Genomic DNA, 18,592 nt, shown 5'->3' with positions numbered 1-18,592 from the left:
CTAGTAAAGTATCGTTCACTGTATCAGGTAGTTTGCCCGTTTCCAAAGCAGTTTTATTGGATATGTTTTGTCTAATTAATCCAGAGAGTCAAGATAAGTAAAGTAAAAACATAGTAATTAGACAAAACATATCCAATAAAATATTTTTCTTCTTACAACATCTCACTTTTCGTGTACCCTCTTTTAACCAAAGATATTCTTTCTCGGATAATCATCACCATATATTTACAACGATTTGGCTGAATCTGTTTGTGATTACATTAATTTCTTACCATGCATAGCATATTAGCATTTGACTCAATGAATCTGACGCTATATAAATACTAACATAACATTTTCCATTACAATCCACTGAAACAATGGCCAATAAATTTTCCATCCTAACCCTAATGCTATGGCTTCTGTTTCTCTCTGTGAAACCAACCACAAGTCAGCAATCCATAGAGAATCTGTGTGCCAAAGCCATTGATACAACTTTCTGCCTTCAAGTTCTGGTCACAAGTCCTTCTCAGTCACTAGATGACCTACTGAAAACCGCTGTCTCAGAAGCGGGCAAAAATGCCTCGGCGACGGGTGCGAAGATCAAGGATCTTCTCACAAACCCAAATAATCCTCCTGACTTGATAGTGGCTTATTTTCAGTGCTCCAATTACTATAGCGCGGCCGTGGCGGCTTTAGATGCCGCGTCTCAGATTCTCAACTCTCGTCCAGCCGCGGATGTTGTGAACGACGTCGCATCAGCAGGCTCGACCGTGGACAAAGATGGCGATAGCTGCGAGGCTTCCTTCAAGAATGGTGCCACCAGCACTCTTTCCTCGGATAACCGAGGCCTCAAGCTTCATAGCAATGTTATATCACTTGTTTGTGCTGCTATATAATATATTGAGTTTTTTTCCCAAAATAGTCTCTCACTCATTCTCAATGTAGTCCCTTGACATTTAAAAACTTATCCTAAATTGGTCCTCAGTTACCTTTTCGGTCAACTTGACGTTAATGTTGGGGTAATTCTGTCCATTCAATCTAATATTAATATTATTATGGCTTTCATCTCCTTCCCTGGCTCAATCTCACAGGGCTCCGAGATAGCGGGCTCATCCTGTTGTCCCCAACTCTTCTGCCACAAAATATGAGTTTTCTCACGATTTTAGACTAGTTGCAGTCCAGCATAGAAGCAAGCAACCATTACTCACAATAGATTCATGTTACTTACTGTGAACACTTTAGGTTTATCTATAACTCAATCCAGAAACTTCCAAATTCATGAAAATTTTAAGATACTCCTCCAAACGAGAGCGAAAAGGCTTGATTCAAGCCCGAGCACGTGTGCGCCGCACCTGCGGGCATAAGTTATGCCAAACTTGCCACTGAGAAGTCTCGACCTATTGGCTGAAACCGAAAGTTCGGCCTTTTCGTGGCCAGCTCCTTCTGTGACCGTTAGGATTTTAATTCAGCTGTTACAGAGTTAATTCTTTGGAATTAATCCCAATTTTAATTTTGAATTAAAACTCAAGTTAGTGGTTGCTGTTACAGGAGTTGTAGGGGTGCCTTTAAATGCCAAATTAAAAGCTATTTAACTCCTTCATCCCTATATAAGAGAGGGTAGTGAGAAGCAGATTTTTACACAGAGAACAACAAGCACACTACACGAAAGTATCATTTTCAAGCCTCAAAATTCTGCTTCTACTCCTTTTCTTAGCCATACTGTGTTCATGATTAGAGAATTCACCTCAAAAAATTCAATTAGACAGAAGATAGGATTACAAAGTATATCGTAGAACTAATCTCTAACTAATCCTAACTAATAGAGAGCTAAGTCAAACAGAACTACCACCACTAATCTATGACTATATATTATACAAATAATAAATATAAAATACTAGTCATGCTAGCACGCCCCCTCAAGCGCAAGGTTGTAGAGAGACAACATTGAGCTTGCCTCGTAGAGTTGCGAACCGTGACGCTGAAAGAGGTTTGGTGAAGATATCTGCTAACTGATCCGTGGTAGATACATAATTGATTGCGAATTCTCCGGAAGCAACCTTGTCCCGGACAAAATGATAGTCGATTTCTACATGCTTTGTGCGTGCGTGGAACACCGGATTGGCACAAAGGTAAGTAGCCCCAAGGTTGTCGCACCACAGCGTCGAAGGCTGGCCTGAATGCATCCCGAGTTCCCGTAGAAGTGACACAACCCAGGTGACCTCTGCGGAGACATCTGCTAGGGCCTTGTACTCAGCTTCAGTGGAGGACCTAGCAACAGTGCGTTGCTTCTTCGACAGCCAGGAAATAAGGTTGGTCCCTAGATAAACCGCAAAACCACTGGTGCTCTTTCTATCTACTGGACAACCAGCCCAGTCCGAGTCGGAGAATGCGTGTATGCAAGTCGAGGAAGATGGGGCGAGACGGAGGCCAAAGTCGAGAGTTCCCTTGATGTAACGCAGAACCCGTTTCACAAGGGCCCAATGGTCTACTGTCGGTGAGTGCATGAATTGACACAGTCGATTGACTGCATATGCCAAGTCCGGCCTAGTGATCGTCAAGTATTGTAGCGCTCCAACTATGCGACGATACTGAGTCGGATTATCGAACAGTTCCTCCGTAGGTGTGACTAATTTTGTGACAGCAGCCGGTGTAGTGAGGGGTTTACAGTCAGTCATCCCTGAGCGCCCTAGGAGATCTGTCACATAGCGACGCTGAGATAGAATAAACCCGTCACCTGACTCGATTGTTTGAACGTAGTGGACAGACGCTGTAGAAGTGTAACCACCAGTTTGGCGTCGTTGCCCATCATTATTATGTCATCGACGTACACCAATAAAAACACACGAGATTCCCCAGTTGCATAATAAAACAAGGATACATCGGTTTTAGATGACTTAAAACCTGCAGATAAGAGAAAGTCATGAAGGCGCTTGAACCAAGCCCGAGGAGTTTCCAGCGGCAGAAGCAGTACGCTCAGAGGACGTCGACATTTTGCGTTGAATCGCCGGCAAAAGAGGGTGAGAGGGGGTAGTGGTTTGTGGTGGAGGTTGGAGAGGATCGGATAACCTGTTGCTCTGATACCAGATTAGAGAATTCACCTCAAAAAATTCAATTAGACAGAAGATAGGATTACAAAGTATATCGTAGAACTAATCTCTAACTAATCCTAACTAATAGAGAGCTAAGTCAAACAGAACTACCATCACTAATCTATGACTATATATTATACAAATAATAAATATAAAATACTAGTCATGCTAACATTCATAACCTTGCTTTGTTCGCCGGATTCCTAGTTTGTGTGCTCAAACTTTGAATCATAAGAAAGTTTTATCCTGGGAAGCCTAGGCCACACCGCTCCCAGCACTTTTGGGAGGTGGCAAATAAGGTTTTAAGGAAAGAGTGATCACTTGACTCTTGCAAAAATCCAACACCAAGAACTAGCCAAATTCTCAATTTTTCCCTCTTTTTTTTTCAGAAAATAATAATCTTATTTTTATTTGATTATTATTTGGTTTTACCAACGGGTCCAACAGTTTTAAAACCTTATATCTTGTTTATCCCGCTGGTGGTCTTCTCCGAATTTCCTTGAAGAATATGGAGCATCCCGTACTGCCAATCGATGGGGAGGATAACGTTGTTGCGGACAACAATGGAGGAAACAGCAACAATGTTGCTAATTCCCAAGCTACACTAGTGAACGTTGGTTCACAGGATGGTGAGAGCACCGAGGGATATATTTCCATGACTCGGGTACCTTCGGTACCGAGTTGTTCGGCTGAAAAGCCGGAGAAGTTCACCGGTGTTGGTTCGAACTTCAAGAAGTGGTAACAAAAGATGTTGTTATACCTAGAAACTCTCGGCTTGCAAGGTTCTTGTTTGAGAGTGTTCCTGAGTTGAAGGAACAAGATGCACAATCCGTGATGACAGTTGGCTATTGGAAGGATTCGGACTTCCTTTGCCGAAACTACATCCTAAACGGATTGTGTGAACGTTATATGATGTATATCAAAAGATTAGCACATCAAAAGCATTGTGGGAAGCTTTGGATCATAAATACCGAAGTGAGGATGCCGGCTCAAAGTAATTTGTGGTTGGCCGATTCCTCGACTTCAAAATGGTTTATTCAAAGACCGTGCTAAGTGAAGCCTTCCAAGTGGGATCTGTGATCCACTTGTTGCCTCCAGGCTCCAGATTGGAAGGACTTCAATAACTACCTTAAGCATAAGCAAAAGGAAATGAACCTGGAGGACCTGATCCAGCGACTCTACCTTAAGCATAAGCGAAAGGAAATGAACCTGGAGGACCTGATCCAGCGACTCAGGATTGAGGAGGGGAAAAGGACGAATGATAGGAAAGTTCCTATCGTTGTTGGCGCTAAGGCCAACATTGTGGAGCGCGTTAAGAGCTCCAAGAGGAACAAGAAGGACAAGCGAAAGCTAGGTCCGAAAGGTGGCGTTACCAAGAACAAGTTTCCTGGTGAATGCTACAATTGTGGCAAGCCTGGCCACAGAGCATCTGAATGCAAAGCTCCAAGGAAGAAGAACAAGAGTTCTGAAGCCAATGTTGTTGGAGATAGTAGTCAGAAGGATGTCGAGATTAGCCTTCGGCTATGGTGACCGAGATGAACCTCGTGGGCTCAAACCCTCGTGAGTGGTTCATCGATACCGGTGCAACCAGGCACCTGTGTTGCAACCGAGAGATGTTCAACACCTTTGAGACCGTTGAGGGTGAAAAAGTGTGGATGGGAAACTCTGCTCAGTCTGTTGTGGAAGGCATGGGCAAGGTGGTTCTGAAGATGACTTCCGGAAAGGAACTGACGTTGAACAACGTGCTGTATGTTCCTGAGCTGAGGAAGAATCTTGTGTCTGGCTCTCTGTTGAACAAGCATGGCTTTCGCATGGTGTTCGAGTCAGACAAAGTAGTTTTGTCTAAGTTAGGGATGTTTGTTGGTAAAGGATATGTAACTGATGAGCTTTTTAAGCTCAGTGTAATTTCTGTTATCAATAAAAGCAAAGTTAATTATGTTTACTTGCTTGAGTCTTCCAATTTGTGGCATGGTAGACTGGGTCATGTTAATTTTAACTCTATGCATAGATTAATTAGCATGGACCATATTCCTAACTTTTAAATTGACACAAATAACAAGTGTGAAATTTGTGTTGAGGCAAAACTAACGAAAGTACATTTCAAATCGGTTGAAAGGAAATATGAACCACTAGAATTAGTCCATAGTGATTTGTGCGATTTTAGATCGATACAAACGAGAGGTGGTAATAAGTATTTTTATCACGTTTATCGACGATATCACACGATACTGCTATGTATATTTGCTTAAGAGCATAGATGAAGCCGTTGATAAATTCGTTCTTTATAAGAACGAAGTGGAAAACCAACTTTGTGACACCCCGTAATCCAAATTCAACTATAGGATTAATTAAGTAATTAATCCTAAACCAATTGGCATTTTAATTCCTAAAAATCCTAAAATTTCAATAGTCGGGGACTAGTAATTGACTAGTCAACCCCAAAGTCAAGGTTGTACCTTAAGCTTTGTAAGGAGTTCCCTTGTTCCCTTACACCTCTTTATGTTAGTAAGGGTATTCATGACTTTTCATCTTGTGTTAGTAATGCAAGCTAACCTAGTAGACAATCCTCATTTCTCTCCTTACACTTTCCAAACTTTAGCTCTACCCTCTCTCTAAAAAGGTAGATAGATTTTCTTCTAAGCCAAGTTGAAGCTTTGTCAAATCTTCAAGAGTTGTCTCCAAGATTCTACCTTTCATACATTTGGGCATCTCGGAGGGTAAGATCTATGTTCATCTTGTGTTTTTAGTGTTTTCTTAGGTGTCTTTTCTTAAAGATAGAATCTTTATGATCTTTTGGTGTGTCCTTGAAGTGGGTTTGGAAGGTGAGCCTTATTAGGAGCTTGGTGAAGTTTTAAGTGAAGGTTTTTGTCTACAAGAGGTAACCCATGCTCTGCAAAATCTATTTTGCTTACCTATATGAAGATTTCTTGGATTCTACATGTGTTTTGCTATGAAATGTGAGTGTTTATGCATTGTCTTGTGAAAATGCATATCTAGAGCTTGTGTTTAGGTTTCATGTGTGCCATTGCTTGGCTATTCCTTTGATTCAAGTCATTTTGTTGTATTTGGTGACATTTGGCATGTTTTGGACTTGAATTTGAGCTTGGAGTTGAAAATCCCTGAAGGGATTATTTTGGTGTACAGGTACGTACCCGCGGCCGGAACAGCGGGTAGGCGTCCACCCGCGGGGTACAAGTTGGACGTGGGTATGTACCCGCGGGCGGAACCACGGGTAGGGGTCTACCCGTGGGCCCACCCGCGAGGTATGTAATGTGGTTTGGCGGGGATTTGTTCCCCGTGATTCTTTTGACTATGTATTTGGTCTTTTGACTTCCCGTTGTTCTTTTGTGGAACTATTTGAGCGTCTTATTGATGTTTCGTATGTCTAGAACTATATGGTAGGATTCCATGTAGGTTTTGGTGTCTTGAATCGTGCTAAGTGTTCAACATTGTGTTTCGTTGAACCGTGATGAGTCTTGTGTGTTCTTCGGAACTACGTTTGGTTTACCCATTTGATAAGCATGCTAGTTCGGTGTTTAAATGCTAGCGTGTGTGTTGTTTGCACTTTCCTATTGTTGATGATGACTTGTGTTATTCATCGTTGTTGTTGGACTGTGATACATTCCTTGATTGAGTATGGTTTCATATCTTCGTTGTGATCCGTTGATTGATTCCTTTTGAGGTGTGGTGTGTGTGGCTTTACCTGGATTGCACGATTAGTGGTATGGGACACTAGTCACCAAGGTATTGCAATGGTCCTCGTGGTGGCCATGATGTGATTATGGAGTTTGTGGCCTTTGTGTAAGGTTCACATGTTTATTTCTGGGATAACATGTGTTATCCAGGGCATGTGTTGCCATGTGTGATCGGTACCCTCGTGTACTATGAAATTGGTGGTTTTGTTGGCGGTCATTGGCGGATGGGGACGACGGTCCTCGGAGGGAAAAGGTTGGACTTGGTGTACAGGGGTCCTGGAGGTAATGGTTGGAACTAGACATAAGGTTGGAATCGGGCATAAGGAAGGCATATCAATTCGTGATGGGTGATGTCACGAAGGCTTGTGTAGCCGTTGTGTGTGTGATTCTCTTCTTGTGACGTGTGTTGTCACAAAGGCATGTGTTGCCTTGGCATGTGTTGCCATTGGTTGTGTCCTTATTCTCTTGAGTTGTGCTTGTCGGGTGTTAATCTATTGTGTGATGGTAGATTATACATTGAGCCGTTCTTGTGAGTTGTTGTTGTCCTTTGTGGTCTTGGGATGTGTTCCCTTATCTTGTTGTGAGTGATTTGAGTCTTGTGTTGACCTTTGCTCTTGGTTTTGAAATTATATATATGTATTCCGTTTCGCAAATGACTTTACAAACGTATATCTTATCTATGTATGATATTTCACATGTATTGGTGGGTTACTAGCATTATTTGCTGACCGGGCGTCGTCCCATCTTTTATGTGTTTCTTTCAGGTGATGTTTAGACGAGAGCGCGGTTTAGTGCCAGCTAGTGTAGCTCCTTTCTTGTGTTTTGTGGCCTGTGAGCCAGTATAGACTTAGTACTTTGAACATGTACGGTTTTAGATGTTGAACTATGCAGATGTTAGCCTGTGCGTTCACCTCTGGGTGAGCGTGGCATAGCACCCCTTTCGTTTCCAGTTTATGTAATCCCTTTCAGTCTTCCGCTGTGTTTGATGTTCTGTTTAGATATCTGCATGTTTAAGGCTTTAAATTAGCATGGAAATTAGGGGGTGTTACAAACTTAATCGGAGAATTAAGAAGGTTAGAAGCGATCGAGGTGGTGAGTACGAAGCACCTATTGGTGACTTCTGTGCAAGTGTAGGTATAAACACGAACGTACGGCACCGTACTCACCTCAATCGAACGATGTTGCCGAACGAAAGAATCGTACATTGAAAGACATGATGAATGCGACGCTTATAAGTTCGGGCCTACCTCAAGATGTGTGGGGTGAGGCGATTTTGACAAGTAATTACCTTTTGAATAAGGTACCCCGCAAGAAGCTCGATAAGACTCCTTATGAGCTGGGAACGGTAGGAAACCTTCCTACTAGTACCTGAAAGTGTGGGGGTGTCTTGCCAAAGTTTTGGTGCCAACACCTAAGAAAATAAAGATAGGTCTTAAGACGGTGGACTGTATCTTTATTGGCTATGCACATAATAGTAGTGCTTATCGATTCTTAGTACACGAGTCCCATAATCCGGACGTACATGAGAACACGATAATAGAATCAAGGAATGCATATTTCTTCGAAAATATATTTCCTTGTAGGTCCAACGAGGGACCAACACTACTACAGAATTAGAAATATAAGTAGTGTTTTCCACTACACCTTTAAGGTGAAGGTGTCTTATATAGAAAAAAGGAGAACTTTTCGAGGCACCAATTACAAAGTGGTGCCTCGAAAAGATTATTATTATTATAATAATATGCGAATCCGAGGCACCAACTGGAAAAGGGTGCCACATATATAATATTATTATAATAATAATATTAGAATCCGAGTCTCCGGTCTAAGCAAGTGCCTCGAATATAATATTATTATAATAATAATATTGGAATCCGCGGCACCCACCTAGACCGGAGTCGCGAATATAATATTATTATTATAATAATATTGAAATCTTAGGCAACCGCTTAGACGGGAGCCTCGGATTCCCACTCAACACTTAACCCTTCGTATACTCGATCTGATCTCACACTTCGAAATACACAAGCCAGATCGGATCTCACACTTCGATTTCCTCCGTCTGCCGCGCTCACCGCCCGCCACGCCGTCCGGCTCTCCACCTCGCCGCCTCCGGTAGCGTCTGATCCCCTCGCCTCCCTCTGCAGACAACTGCGACGGCCAACGCCTCCTCGCTCGACGGCCAACAGCAGCTGCCTTCGCCGCCTAGCCGCCTGCCGTTTGGCTGCTTCACCGCTCGCCGCCAACCATCACAGCATCGTCGACGGTAAGTTATTCGTATTTTCTTTTATGAGATTTTTTGTTTGTTTTTATTTTTAATTTATTTCAAATTTTAATTATTTGATTTTTGTCCAATCTATTTTCTATATTATTGTATGTGATTGTGTGCTATATATATGATATTTTAAGAAATTTCTTTTGAATTTTTGTTGAACTAAGATTGGCTAGGGCTAATGGTGAACCCTCCTAAAGCTAGAGATATCGCTTATGATCTATTTGTTAGGGAAAGGTATAGGTGCTACCAATGAAGTCTATGTGAATGAATATTGAACTTTTAAGCTTTATTTGAGTCTCTGAAGTGGTGAAACAGAGGACAATTTCATTGCAGATTTGTCTGTTGGTTTGGCCAGTGGACAGGTTCTCTTCACTTTAGCCTTTACTATGACTTTTAAACTTTTAAGCTTTATTTGAGTCTTTGATACATACTGCTTATTTACAAACTTTGGGGATATTGGTTGAATGTTTGTGGACTTGTGGCAGTATAAATTGAATTTCCTGAAGTATGATGCATTTATTTATTCTTAGATTTACTTCAATGCTATATAAATTCATAATGTCTCATACAAGAAAAGACGCTACATTTATGATGAAATGTCCACCAGTAGTTTCTTTCTTGAAGCTGTATGCTTACTTCTATCATTCAAATAGAACTATAATGTATATTAATTAATTTATATTTGGATAATTAAAATTAAACTATAATCTTCTTTGTTAATGTGTTTGCACTTTACGACTTTAGCCAGGTAGTATTTACAAATATAGAGAGTTTCTCCCTTAAGATGCATTTCAAAACCTTATTTTCATTTAGCAAAATTGGTTGTTTTAATTCCCCAGAGGTTCTGATTCAGATTTTGTAGCGTCTGTAGAATTCCTATGTCTGGACAATTTCATTGCATAGTTTTTTGTTTAATGATGCTAGTGTTACTATAAGAATTTATAACCAATGTTTGCTTATGCAGATACTAATCTCGTTTATGCTTGATACAGAGCAGTTGTCCACATGTCCACATGTGTGGTCTGGTCTCCAAGCTTTGCAAGTTGTCTGTTATCCCCACTGTTGCAAAAATCGCGCCTAGGCGCTCTAGGCGACCGCCTAGGCGTTCTAGGCGCCCGCCTAGGCGCTCTAGGCGCCCGCCTAGGCGGTCCCCAGGCGCCTAGCGATTTTTTCAACATTTGTTATCCCCCATTTAAATGGATCCAGAGGTGGAATCCTTTTGGAATGTTGGTTAAAGGCATGCAGGTGATTGCTATAATCTGCAAGCGCACAAAGTCAATCACAGTATAAATTCCTAGAGTATTCCAAGGTCGATCCCACGAAGAACACTATTAACTGTTATCTTAAATAATCAATTTGTTGATTAGGGAAAACGCAAATAATTAGAATTAATATAATTAAAAAGAATATTTATGAAATTAAAGGAAAGAAAATTCCAATTGAGAGAAGACTAGGGATTTGGGGTTCACCTATTAGATAATTAACTAACTCCTAAGTATTGATTCTTAAGACGATGAGAGTGGAAGCGATAGATTAATTCAATAACTGAAATCTGAATACAAATATACTCTCCAGAAGCGTTATGGACATCCAGCTGTCTTAGCGTCCACCCGCGTGATACAGCAAACGAGAGCAACAACCGTACTGTGGTCGGTTTAACCACCGGACTAAATGTCTCGAAAAAATCCTCGCCAGCGACCTGGTTAAAGCCCTTGGCTACTAACCTGGCCTTGTAGCGTTCTACCGTACCATCAACCTTACGCTTAGTGCGAAAGACCCACTTGCAGCCCACAATATTCATGTCCGGTGTAGCCGGAACCAGCTGCCAAGTGTTATTATGAAGCAAGGCGTTGAACTCTTGGTCCATAGCATCCCGCCACTGTGGATGGCCAACAGCCTGTGAATAACAGGCCGGTCGGATCAACAGTAGTTGCGGTGAGAGCGTGCAACTGCTCTCCAGTGTCCCGTGTCATACGCCGAAGCCGCATAACATGGTCCCGTTGACCTGGTTGAGCCCGCCGCCTCCGCTTCCTGGGTGCACGAACAGGTGCTTGAGGAGGAACGGGAGGCGATGGGGTAGGGACGGCACAACTGTTGTGGGTCAGTAAGACAGGACTTGACCCCCACGGAGACTCATGCACCTCAGGTGTTGTGTTACTCCATTTTAAATGACCTGTTTCAAAGGGAAAATTAGTCTTGTCAATGCGGACATGACGACAGATATAGGTTTTCCCGGTGTTGAGGCACATGCAGCGGTAACCCCTAAAGGATGACGGGTAACCAAAGAATACACACGGACTCGACCGATACTCAATTTTATGACGGTTATATGGACGCAAGTATGGAAAACAAAGACATCCAAACACACGTAAATAAGTGTACGTGGGCGGAGTCTTATATAGGCGAAAAAAGGGTGTATCAAACTTGAGTGAGGCTGACGGTAACCGATTTATAAGAAAAGTTGCCGATTCAAAGGCATGATCCCAATAGCGCTGTGGAACAGACGCTTGGGCCATTAACGCCAAGCCAGTTTCGACTATATGGCGATTTCGACGTTCCACACGGCCATTTTGCTCGTGTGTGTAGGCACACGACTGCCGGTGTACTATTCCAAAAGTTGTGAATGTTTTATGTAGCTTTTGGTACTCCCCCCCCCCCCCAAATCAGACTGAACGGACTTGATAGAACGTGAAAACGTACGTTCTACCATCGCCCACCAAAGATCAAAGATTTTATATATATCCGTTTTTAGACGTAGAGGATAGTACCAACAATAGCGAGTACAGTCGTCTACGAATAGTACAAAGTAGCGGGACCCATCCGCTGAAATGACAGGTGCAGGACCCCATATATCGGTAAAAACAAGATCGAGTACATTAGCACTAGATGTAACTACCCTATCTAAAGGAAAACGTGCCGATTTTCCAAGTTGGCACGGGGTACATAATTTTGGTGTTACATTTTTATTTTACTCGACTGGACAATCTTGTAAGATACGACGCAAGGCTTGGCTGTGTGGGTGACCGAGACGCTGGTGCCAGACCGTGGAAGAGACACGAGCAGAGACGAACGCAAAGTGATTATTTGGTAGTGACAATGAATACAGTCCTCCCGAACTCGGACCTTTAAGAAGCACCGCCTGAGTGATTGAGTCCTTCACAACAAAATAAGAGGGGTGAAATTCAAAATAGCAATTGTTGTCCCGGGTAAAACGGTTAACAGACATCAAAGACACTGACAACTCAGGAACATGTAATAAATTCGACATTTTTAACGACTTTTTGACCGTAGGAATTACTGCATGACCCACACTCGAGATCACCAAACCTGTGCCGTTGCCTACTCGTAAGACATCATCGCCGTGATATTCCTCGGGATTGATGATCACGCCGGAATCGGGGGTGGCGTGGGTTGATGCTCCGGTGTCCGGAAGCCACGTGGTGACCGCCGATGGTGGTGCTACTCCATCTCCTGCAACGGCAACGTGAGCCTGCGACGGCGGCGGCTCCGTGTACCGGCGGTAACAAAAAGCGGCCGAATGGCCTTGAGAGCGGCAAATCTGGCAGCGCAACCCGTCGTTCCGGCCACGACCGCCGCGTTGGTTGCCCCCACGTCCACCACCACCGTGGGAATGCCTGCCACCACCGTCTCCATTCTGTCGTCTGCCCCGACCTGCGTACAACGCCGCTGGAACACCGCCTTGCGTCGCCGGTGGGTAGGTCGGATAGTCATCGGCGTGTATAAACTGTTGCGCCTGGAGGAAATATATCCTAATACTCCGTCGAGCTACTAGGTTGTATCCAATTAACTGTGATCATCCGTCGATATCTCACCAACATTAATTAAACCCATTAAGCAACAATCAAATTTCACCACAAATACCTAAAGCTATGTCTAGTTTAAGTCAATTGTGTTTATCTTACGAGTTCTAGGTTCATAATTCACCTGTCAGTTCTTCTTATGTACCCTAATATTAGAATTATGTAATGGCCAGTCACACAATCCACAATTAAAATACATAAAATAAATATAATCAAATTCAATTATTAAACTGAAATTAGAAGAATCAACACATGAAAAATAGTCAATTAATCTAATATAGGCTAATCCAAATCCCTAATTAAAGTTCTAGCCCATAATCATAATTAAATGCATAAACAATTCAAAGAATATTATTCTGGAAATTTAAACAAGAAATAAAATAGAGAAGAAAAATAATTCAAGCCTAAGAGATGATAGCTGTGATTGAAGCGCAGAAATTCCTCTGCGATGAAGTCTCGAATGTCTTCTGCCTCCTTTCCTCGCCGAAGACCCCTACTGCTTCTCCCCAGGCTTTCGTTTTTTCCCTTCGCCCTCTTTTTTCTTTCTGCTCCCGTCTCTCCCTTTTTCCCCAAAAGCAACCCCTAACTTAATATATATAATCCCCTTTCTTTCCCTTTCTCTGCTGCGCCAATAAAACCAAATAATTTCCCTTTTCTTTTGTAAGTTTTTAACCCTCCAGAATTAACCAAAAGCCTTTTAAGATTCACATATTCACCCCTAAACTTTGTAATCTTCTTTCAATTGAACACATCTTTATATCATCAAATAAGCTTTCTTGCAATTTGACCCCAAAACTCATGATTCCCCTCAATTAAGTCAATACCTGTCAAAGAGTGCACAATTAATAAGATTTAACTCAAAATTAATCCAATTTAATAATAATTTACCTAAAATCACAATGGAATAATATATAAAATACGCACATATTCTAGGCCTATGAGCAGGTTGGTGCAAGCTCAAAGATTTGATATAGTCTTTTTACCCATGTTCAGAATAGTGTATACTTTCTAAATGAATTCTTTAATAGAAATTTTAGTGTTGTTCCTTTCAATATCATGAAGTGCTACTGCTAGATTTCATTACACCATTGGTTATAATAGTGTTTGATTATTTTTTTCAATTCTACATGCTCTAGCAAATGTTAGCTCTGTTGTTATCTTCCTCTGGACATCTGATGGTTATACCATTCATTTTTGGGGTAGATGTTATCCCGGCCACTGCTGGTGCTATCTATTGCCACAGCATTGTCTGATAATCCAGAGTGCAGCGATTCCACCACAGAAAGTAGTGAAGTTAATCAAGGGCATATTGATCCTCATGATGTTTCAGAATTTGTGCATGAGTTATCCTCTACACAGTCTACCACCACTTTGAGGTACCCAACAGATTTAGTACTGGTATGCCATTGCTGCAACCATTGATACTTAGTGATCGACAAACATATTCAAGTTCTCTCTCTTTGTCCAGAAATCCCAACTGTGGTTGAGTGGCATAGACCTATGACTTTAGGATAGGTCACAGGACTGATCCCCAACCCCCTTAGATGTTTTTAAATAACACACGCACACACACATATCCTACTTGTATAGTTCTATCCTTGATTACTGTATAATGTTTACATTGAGATTGATGTACCACATCTAAAATATTTTTTTCCTCCTCCTTTGGTAGATTAACATCTGAATTCAACTTTACCTTTCTTGGTGTAGGGTTGAGGATGATCCTCAGCAAAGTGTGCTTCCTGGGAATTGGCTACCTCGGCTTTATAAAGAGCTGGAAAATCGGGGAATTACTTTGACAGATAGGTTATTTTAGATCAAACCAAATGCTTTTGGAAATTCTTAATTTAGTTTACACTTTCTTGGTATTGATTGTGTGAACAGGTTCTCCCATTGAAATCCTTTCAGCACGGAACAATATTAATAACTTTTCCACACATTTTAATCATGGCATATTGCAGAATTATTGGCTTCTCCTCTTGCAGTGGAACTTGACATAATAACGTTTGTGCAGAATTAATGAAGAAGAACTCCATAGATTTTATACTGCCGCAGATGGGGATTTTCTACGATTCTTTCATCAGTAAAGAGCGTATTGGTAACTTATTTTTCTGCTGCTGTTATTGCTGTCAGATGAAAAAACAAAGGAGCGATCAACAAAATCAGCTCAAGCCAAGTTGAAGGCTGGAGCATCTGTCTATGCTCTGAAGTATCCATTAGGAGTAGGTTGATGTGTGCTATAAATTATATGAAATCGGATAACCAAAGGTTGTAGATCGGGAATCCAAAAATCTATCATTCTTAATTATTTTCTTAACTCAGAAATTTCTTACTGTTGTTTAATGCTACCAAAATTTTGTCGCTTTAATTGAGCGAGAATTTTTGGCTCTATTGTGTATCCCAAGGTGTATGGCTTATATATATATATATATATATATATATATATATATATATATATATTTTAAATGGTAACTTTCCGAGGCACCCACTTGTAAGTGGGTGTCTTGGAAATAAATTAATAAAATAATAAAAAAGGACTATCCGAGGCTCTTGCAGCGGAGCAGGTGCCTCGGAAAGTCCATATTAAAAAATTAAAAAAAATCATTTTTCGCTTTTCGAGTCACCCTTTACGGGTGACTCGGAAAGCGGAGGAGAATCACAGTCTCCAAGATCTGAGTCACCTGTACAGGTGACTCGGAAAGTGTTTTATGGGTGACTCTAAAAGCTTTTTTTGTACTAGTGCAAGTACGTCAAAACGAACGTTTGACGAAACTATGGATAATGATAGTGGGGAATCTGAGAAAGAACCCGAGCTCGAGCCGAGACGCATTAAGCAGGCGAGAGTTGGAAAATTATTCGGTCTTGATTTTCTAACTTACTTGTTAGAGTATGATTCAGGTAATCTAACTTGTTTATTAGAAAACGAACCCGATTTTCTATCTTGTTTGATAGAGAATGAGCCTTGAACATATGTAGAAGCCGTGACTTCTACAGAAGGACAATTGTGGAAAGAGGCTATAAAAAGTGAAGTGGATTCTATTCTACAGAACCACACTTGGGAACTTGTTAATCTTCCACCGGGTAGTAAACCCTTAGGATCCAAGTGGGTCTTTAAAAGGAAGATGAAACCTGACGGTTCCATCGAGAAGTATAAGGCTAGGCTTGTAATCAAGGGTTATAGGTAATGCAAGGGCCTCGATTACTTCGACACGTATTCTCCCGTGACGAGAATAAACTCCATTAGGATGATTCTTGCCATAGCCGCGCTGCGAAACTTGGAAGTTCATCAAATGGAAGTTAAAACTGCTTTCCTAAACGGCGAATTAGATGAGGAAATCTATATGGAACAACCCAAAGGGTTCGTGGTTCCGGGCCAAGAAAGGAAAGTGTGTAAGTTGGTTAAATCGCTCTATGGTTTAAAACAAGCGCTTAAGCAGTGGCACGAGAAGTTTGACCATGCGATGTTAACTAACGGGTTTAAGATAAACGAAAGTGACAAATGTGTCTACGTTAAGGAAACGATAGACGGCTACGTCATTCTTTGTTTATATGTCGATAATATTCCCATCGTTGGTAGTAATGATCGGATGATCAAGTCTACCAAAAACATGTTAAATGCGAGATTTGACATGAAGGATATGGGTTTGGCTAATTTAATCCTCGGGATTAGAATCATTAGAAGACCTGATGGTCTCGTGTTGAGCCAATCACATTATATTGACAAAATCCTTGAGAAATTTAACAATGATGATGGTCAAATGGCTAGAACAGCGTTTGATACAAACATTCATCTAACCAAGAACCACAGAGAAGGTATTTCACAAGTGGAATATGCTCGGGTTATTGGTAATTTGATGTATCTTATGAGCTGTACTAGGCCGGATATTGCCTTTGCAGTTAGTAAACTCAGTAGATATACAAGTAACCCCGGTGCTATGCACTAGAAGGAAATAATAAAGGTTATGAGATACTTGAGGTATACTCGTGACCTTGGACTGCACTACGGGAGATATCCCGCTGTACTTGAAGGGTATAGCGACGCAAACTGGATATCTGATATTAAGGACTCTAAGTCCATGGGTGGCTACGTGTTTACACTAGCCGATGCAGCCGTTGCATGGAAATCTTCTAAGAAAACTGTAATAGCTAGACCCACGATGGAATCTGAGCTGATAGTCTTAGACAAAGGTTGTGAAGAGGCTAAATGGCTACGCCATTTTCTAGAGGATATTCCTATTTGGGAAAGACCAGTACCTCCAATATGTGTGCATTGCGATAGTCAAGCCACAATTGGGAGAGTACAGAGTCATATGTATAATGGTAAGTCTAGACATATGCGTCGGAGACATAATACCATTAGATAACTGCTCACAACTGGTGTTGCCTCGATTGACTACGTAAAGTCAAAAGACAATATAGCAGATCTGCTGATCAAAGGGTTAGGCAAAGAAGTTGTGGAGAAGTTGACACGAGGAATGGGTCTAATGCCCTTGGACTAAAAAGTTCTATAGTGGATACCCAACCTAGCTGGCACCTAGGTTCAATGGGACAACTAAATTATGGAACGGAGCGCGGCACTATGGGGATCTCGGACTCCCTACCACTCCTCGTTAAAACAGTGACTCCTGCACGAGGCTAGCATGTTGATGCTTTAATGATTCTTGAGTATACGGGATACTCGAGAAAGAATCACCTATATAAGAGAGAAGTGAGGGTCGCTTCAAAGGAGAATTGTTAGGCACAATTCTTTAGAAACTCTCGCAGAACCAGGAACGGTGACCCACGACCAAAACGGGCACACTCGTGAGAACAAGAGCATGGTTGGGAGGTTCCTGTGTGAGATATGTCATCGTCTACACAAACGGCAGTCGGTTCAAAGACATCGCGTTCTACCGTACAGGCAGTAGAGTAAACATGTCTTCACAAGTTAAGGTTCAAAGGGTATAGTGACTCCCTACCTATCCTATGCAGGGATCGACCATTTGAACACAGTTGTTTCCGATTTCAAAATACCCTGAAAATCGATTTTTCATTCATGTGGGGGATTGTTGGAAAAAATAGCTTAAAATGGCATGTTAAGTGGTTATTTTGTGGTACAATTATCAGTAGGGTCCACTTCCGATTTGGGTCGGGTCAAAGTGGATTCGGATTCTTCGTAGTGAGACAAAGAGATTGATATATTGTACGCTCAAAACGGATAATGGGTGAATGAGATATTGATTCTCAAAGTAGACCCATTCAGTTGGAAAAATGAAGGAAAAAAGTGAGCTTTTGTCCCACATTGGTTTGGAAAGTGGATTTCCCCGCCCCCCCCCCCCCCCCCATTTATACAAGAGCTCTTTTGGAGCTTGTAGAATTGTATAGCACAGAGGCTAGTGTGCGCGCGTGCGCGGGGGGGGGGGGGGTGTGCAAATCAAATTCCAACTAGAAACTAGAGCGAAAAGGCTTGATTCAAGCCCGAGCTCGTGTGTGCCGGCACCTGCAACCATTTTTCCAACACTGAGAAGTTTCGGCCACAAGGCCGAAAGTTCGGTCTTTTCGTGGCAAAACTGGAGCTCCTTCTGTGACCGTTGGGGTTTTAATTCAGCTGTTACGGAGTTAATTCTTTGGAATTAATCCCAATTTTAATTTTGAATTAAAACTCAAGTTAGTGGTTGCTGTTACAGGAGTTGTAGGGGTGCCTTTAAATGCCAAATTAAAAGCTATTTAACTCCTTCATCCCTATATAAG

The 18,592-nt window shown here is 41.7% G+C and overlaps 3 protein-coding genes across 3 annotated transcripts; 2 read left to right on the top strand and 1 right to left on the bottom strand.

Moving 5' to 3' along the window:
- Positions 1 to 1,898: 1,898 nt before the first annotated feature.
- LOC109156265 (uncharacterized mitochondrial protein AtMg00810-like) lies at positions 1,899 to 2,657 on the bottom strand. The gene has a single exon (XM_019304120.1). It carries the CDS (start codon positions 2,655 to 2,657, stop codon positions 1,899 to 1,901), a length of 759 nt encoding a protein of 252 aa, XP_019159665.1.
- A 245-nt stretch (positions 2,658 to 2,902) lies between these two features.
- Positions 2,903 to 9,345, top strand: LOC109156264. Its single transcript, XM_019304119.1, has 4 exons — positions 2,903 to 2,999; positions 8,350 to 8,423; positions 8,720 to 9,032; positions 9,206 to 9,345. The coding sequence occupies exons 1-4, from the start codon at positions 2,903 to 2,905 to the stop codon at positions 9,292 to 9,294; spliced, it is 573 nt and encodes a 190-aa protein (XP_019159664.1). The 3' UTR covers positions 9,295 to 9,345.
- An 881-nt stretch (positions 9,346 to 10,226) lies between these two features.
- LOC109156263 lies at positions 10,227 to 14,949 on the top strand. The gene is made up of 4 exons (XM_019304118.1): positions 10,227 to 10,286; positions 14,066 to 14,238; positions 14,573 to 14,668; positions 14,877 to 14,949. Exons 1-4 carry the CDS (start codon positions 10,266 to 10,268, stop codon positions 14,947 to 14,949), a joined length of 363 nt encoding a protein of 120 aa, XP_019159663.1. The 5' UTR covers positions 10,227 to 10,265.
- The last annotated feature ends 3,643 nt before the right edge of the window (positions 14,950 to 18,592 follow it).

This window comes from Ipomoea nil, unplaced genomic scaffold, assembly GCF_001879475.1.
Source record: "Ipomoea nil cultivar Tokyo-kokei standard unplaced genomic scaffold, Asagao_1.1 scaffold2705, whole genome shotgun sequence".
Classification (NCBI taxonomy): Eukaryota; Viridiplantae; Streptophyta; class Magnoliopsida; order Solanales; family Convolvulaceae; genus Ipomoea; species Ipomoea nil.
This window is presented reverse-complemented; position numbering and strand designations above follow the sequence as displayed.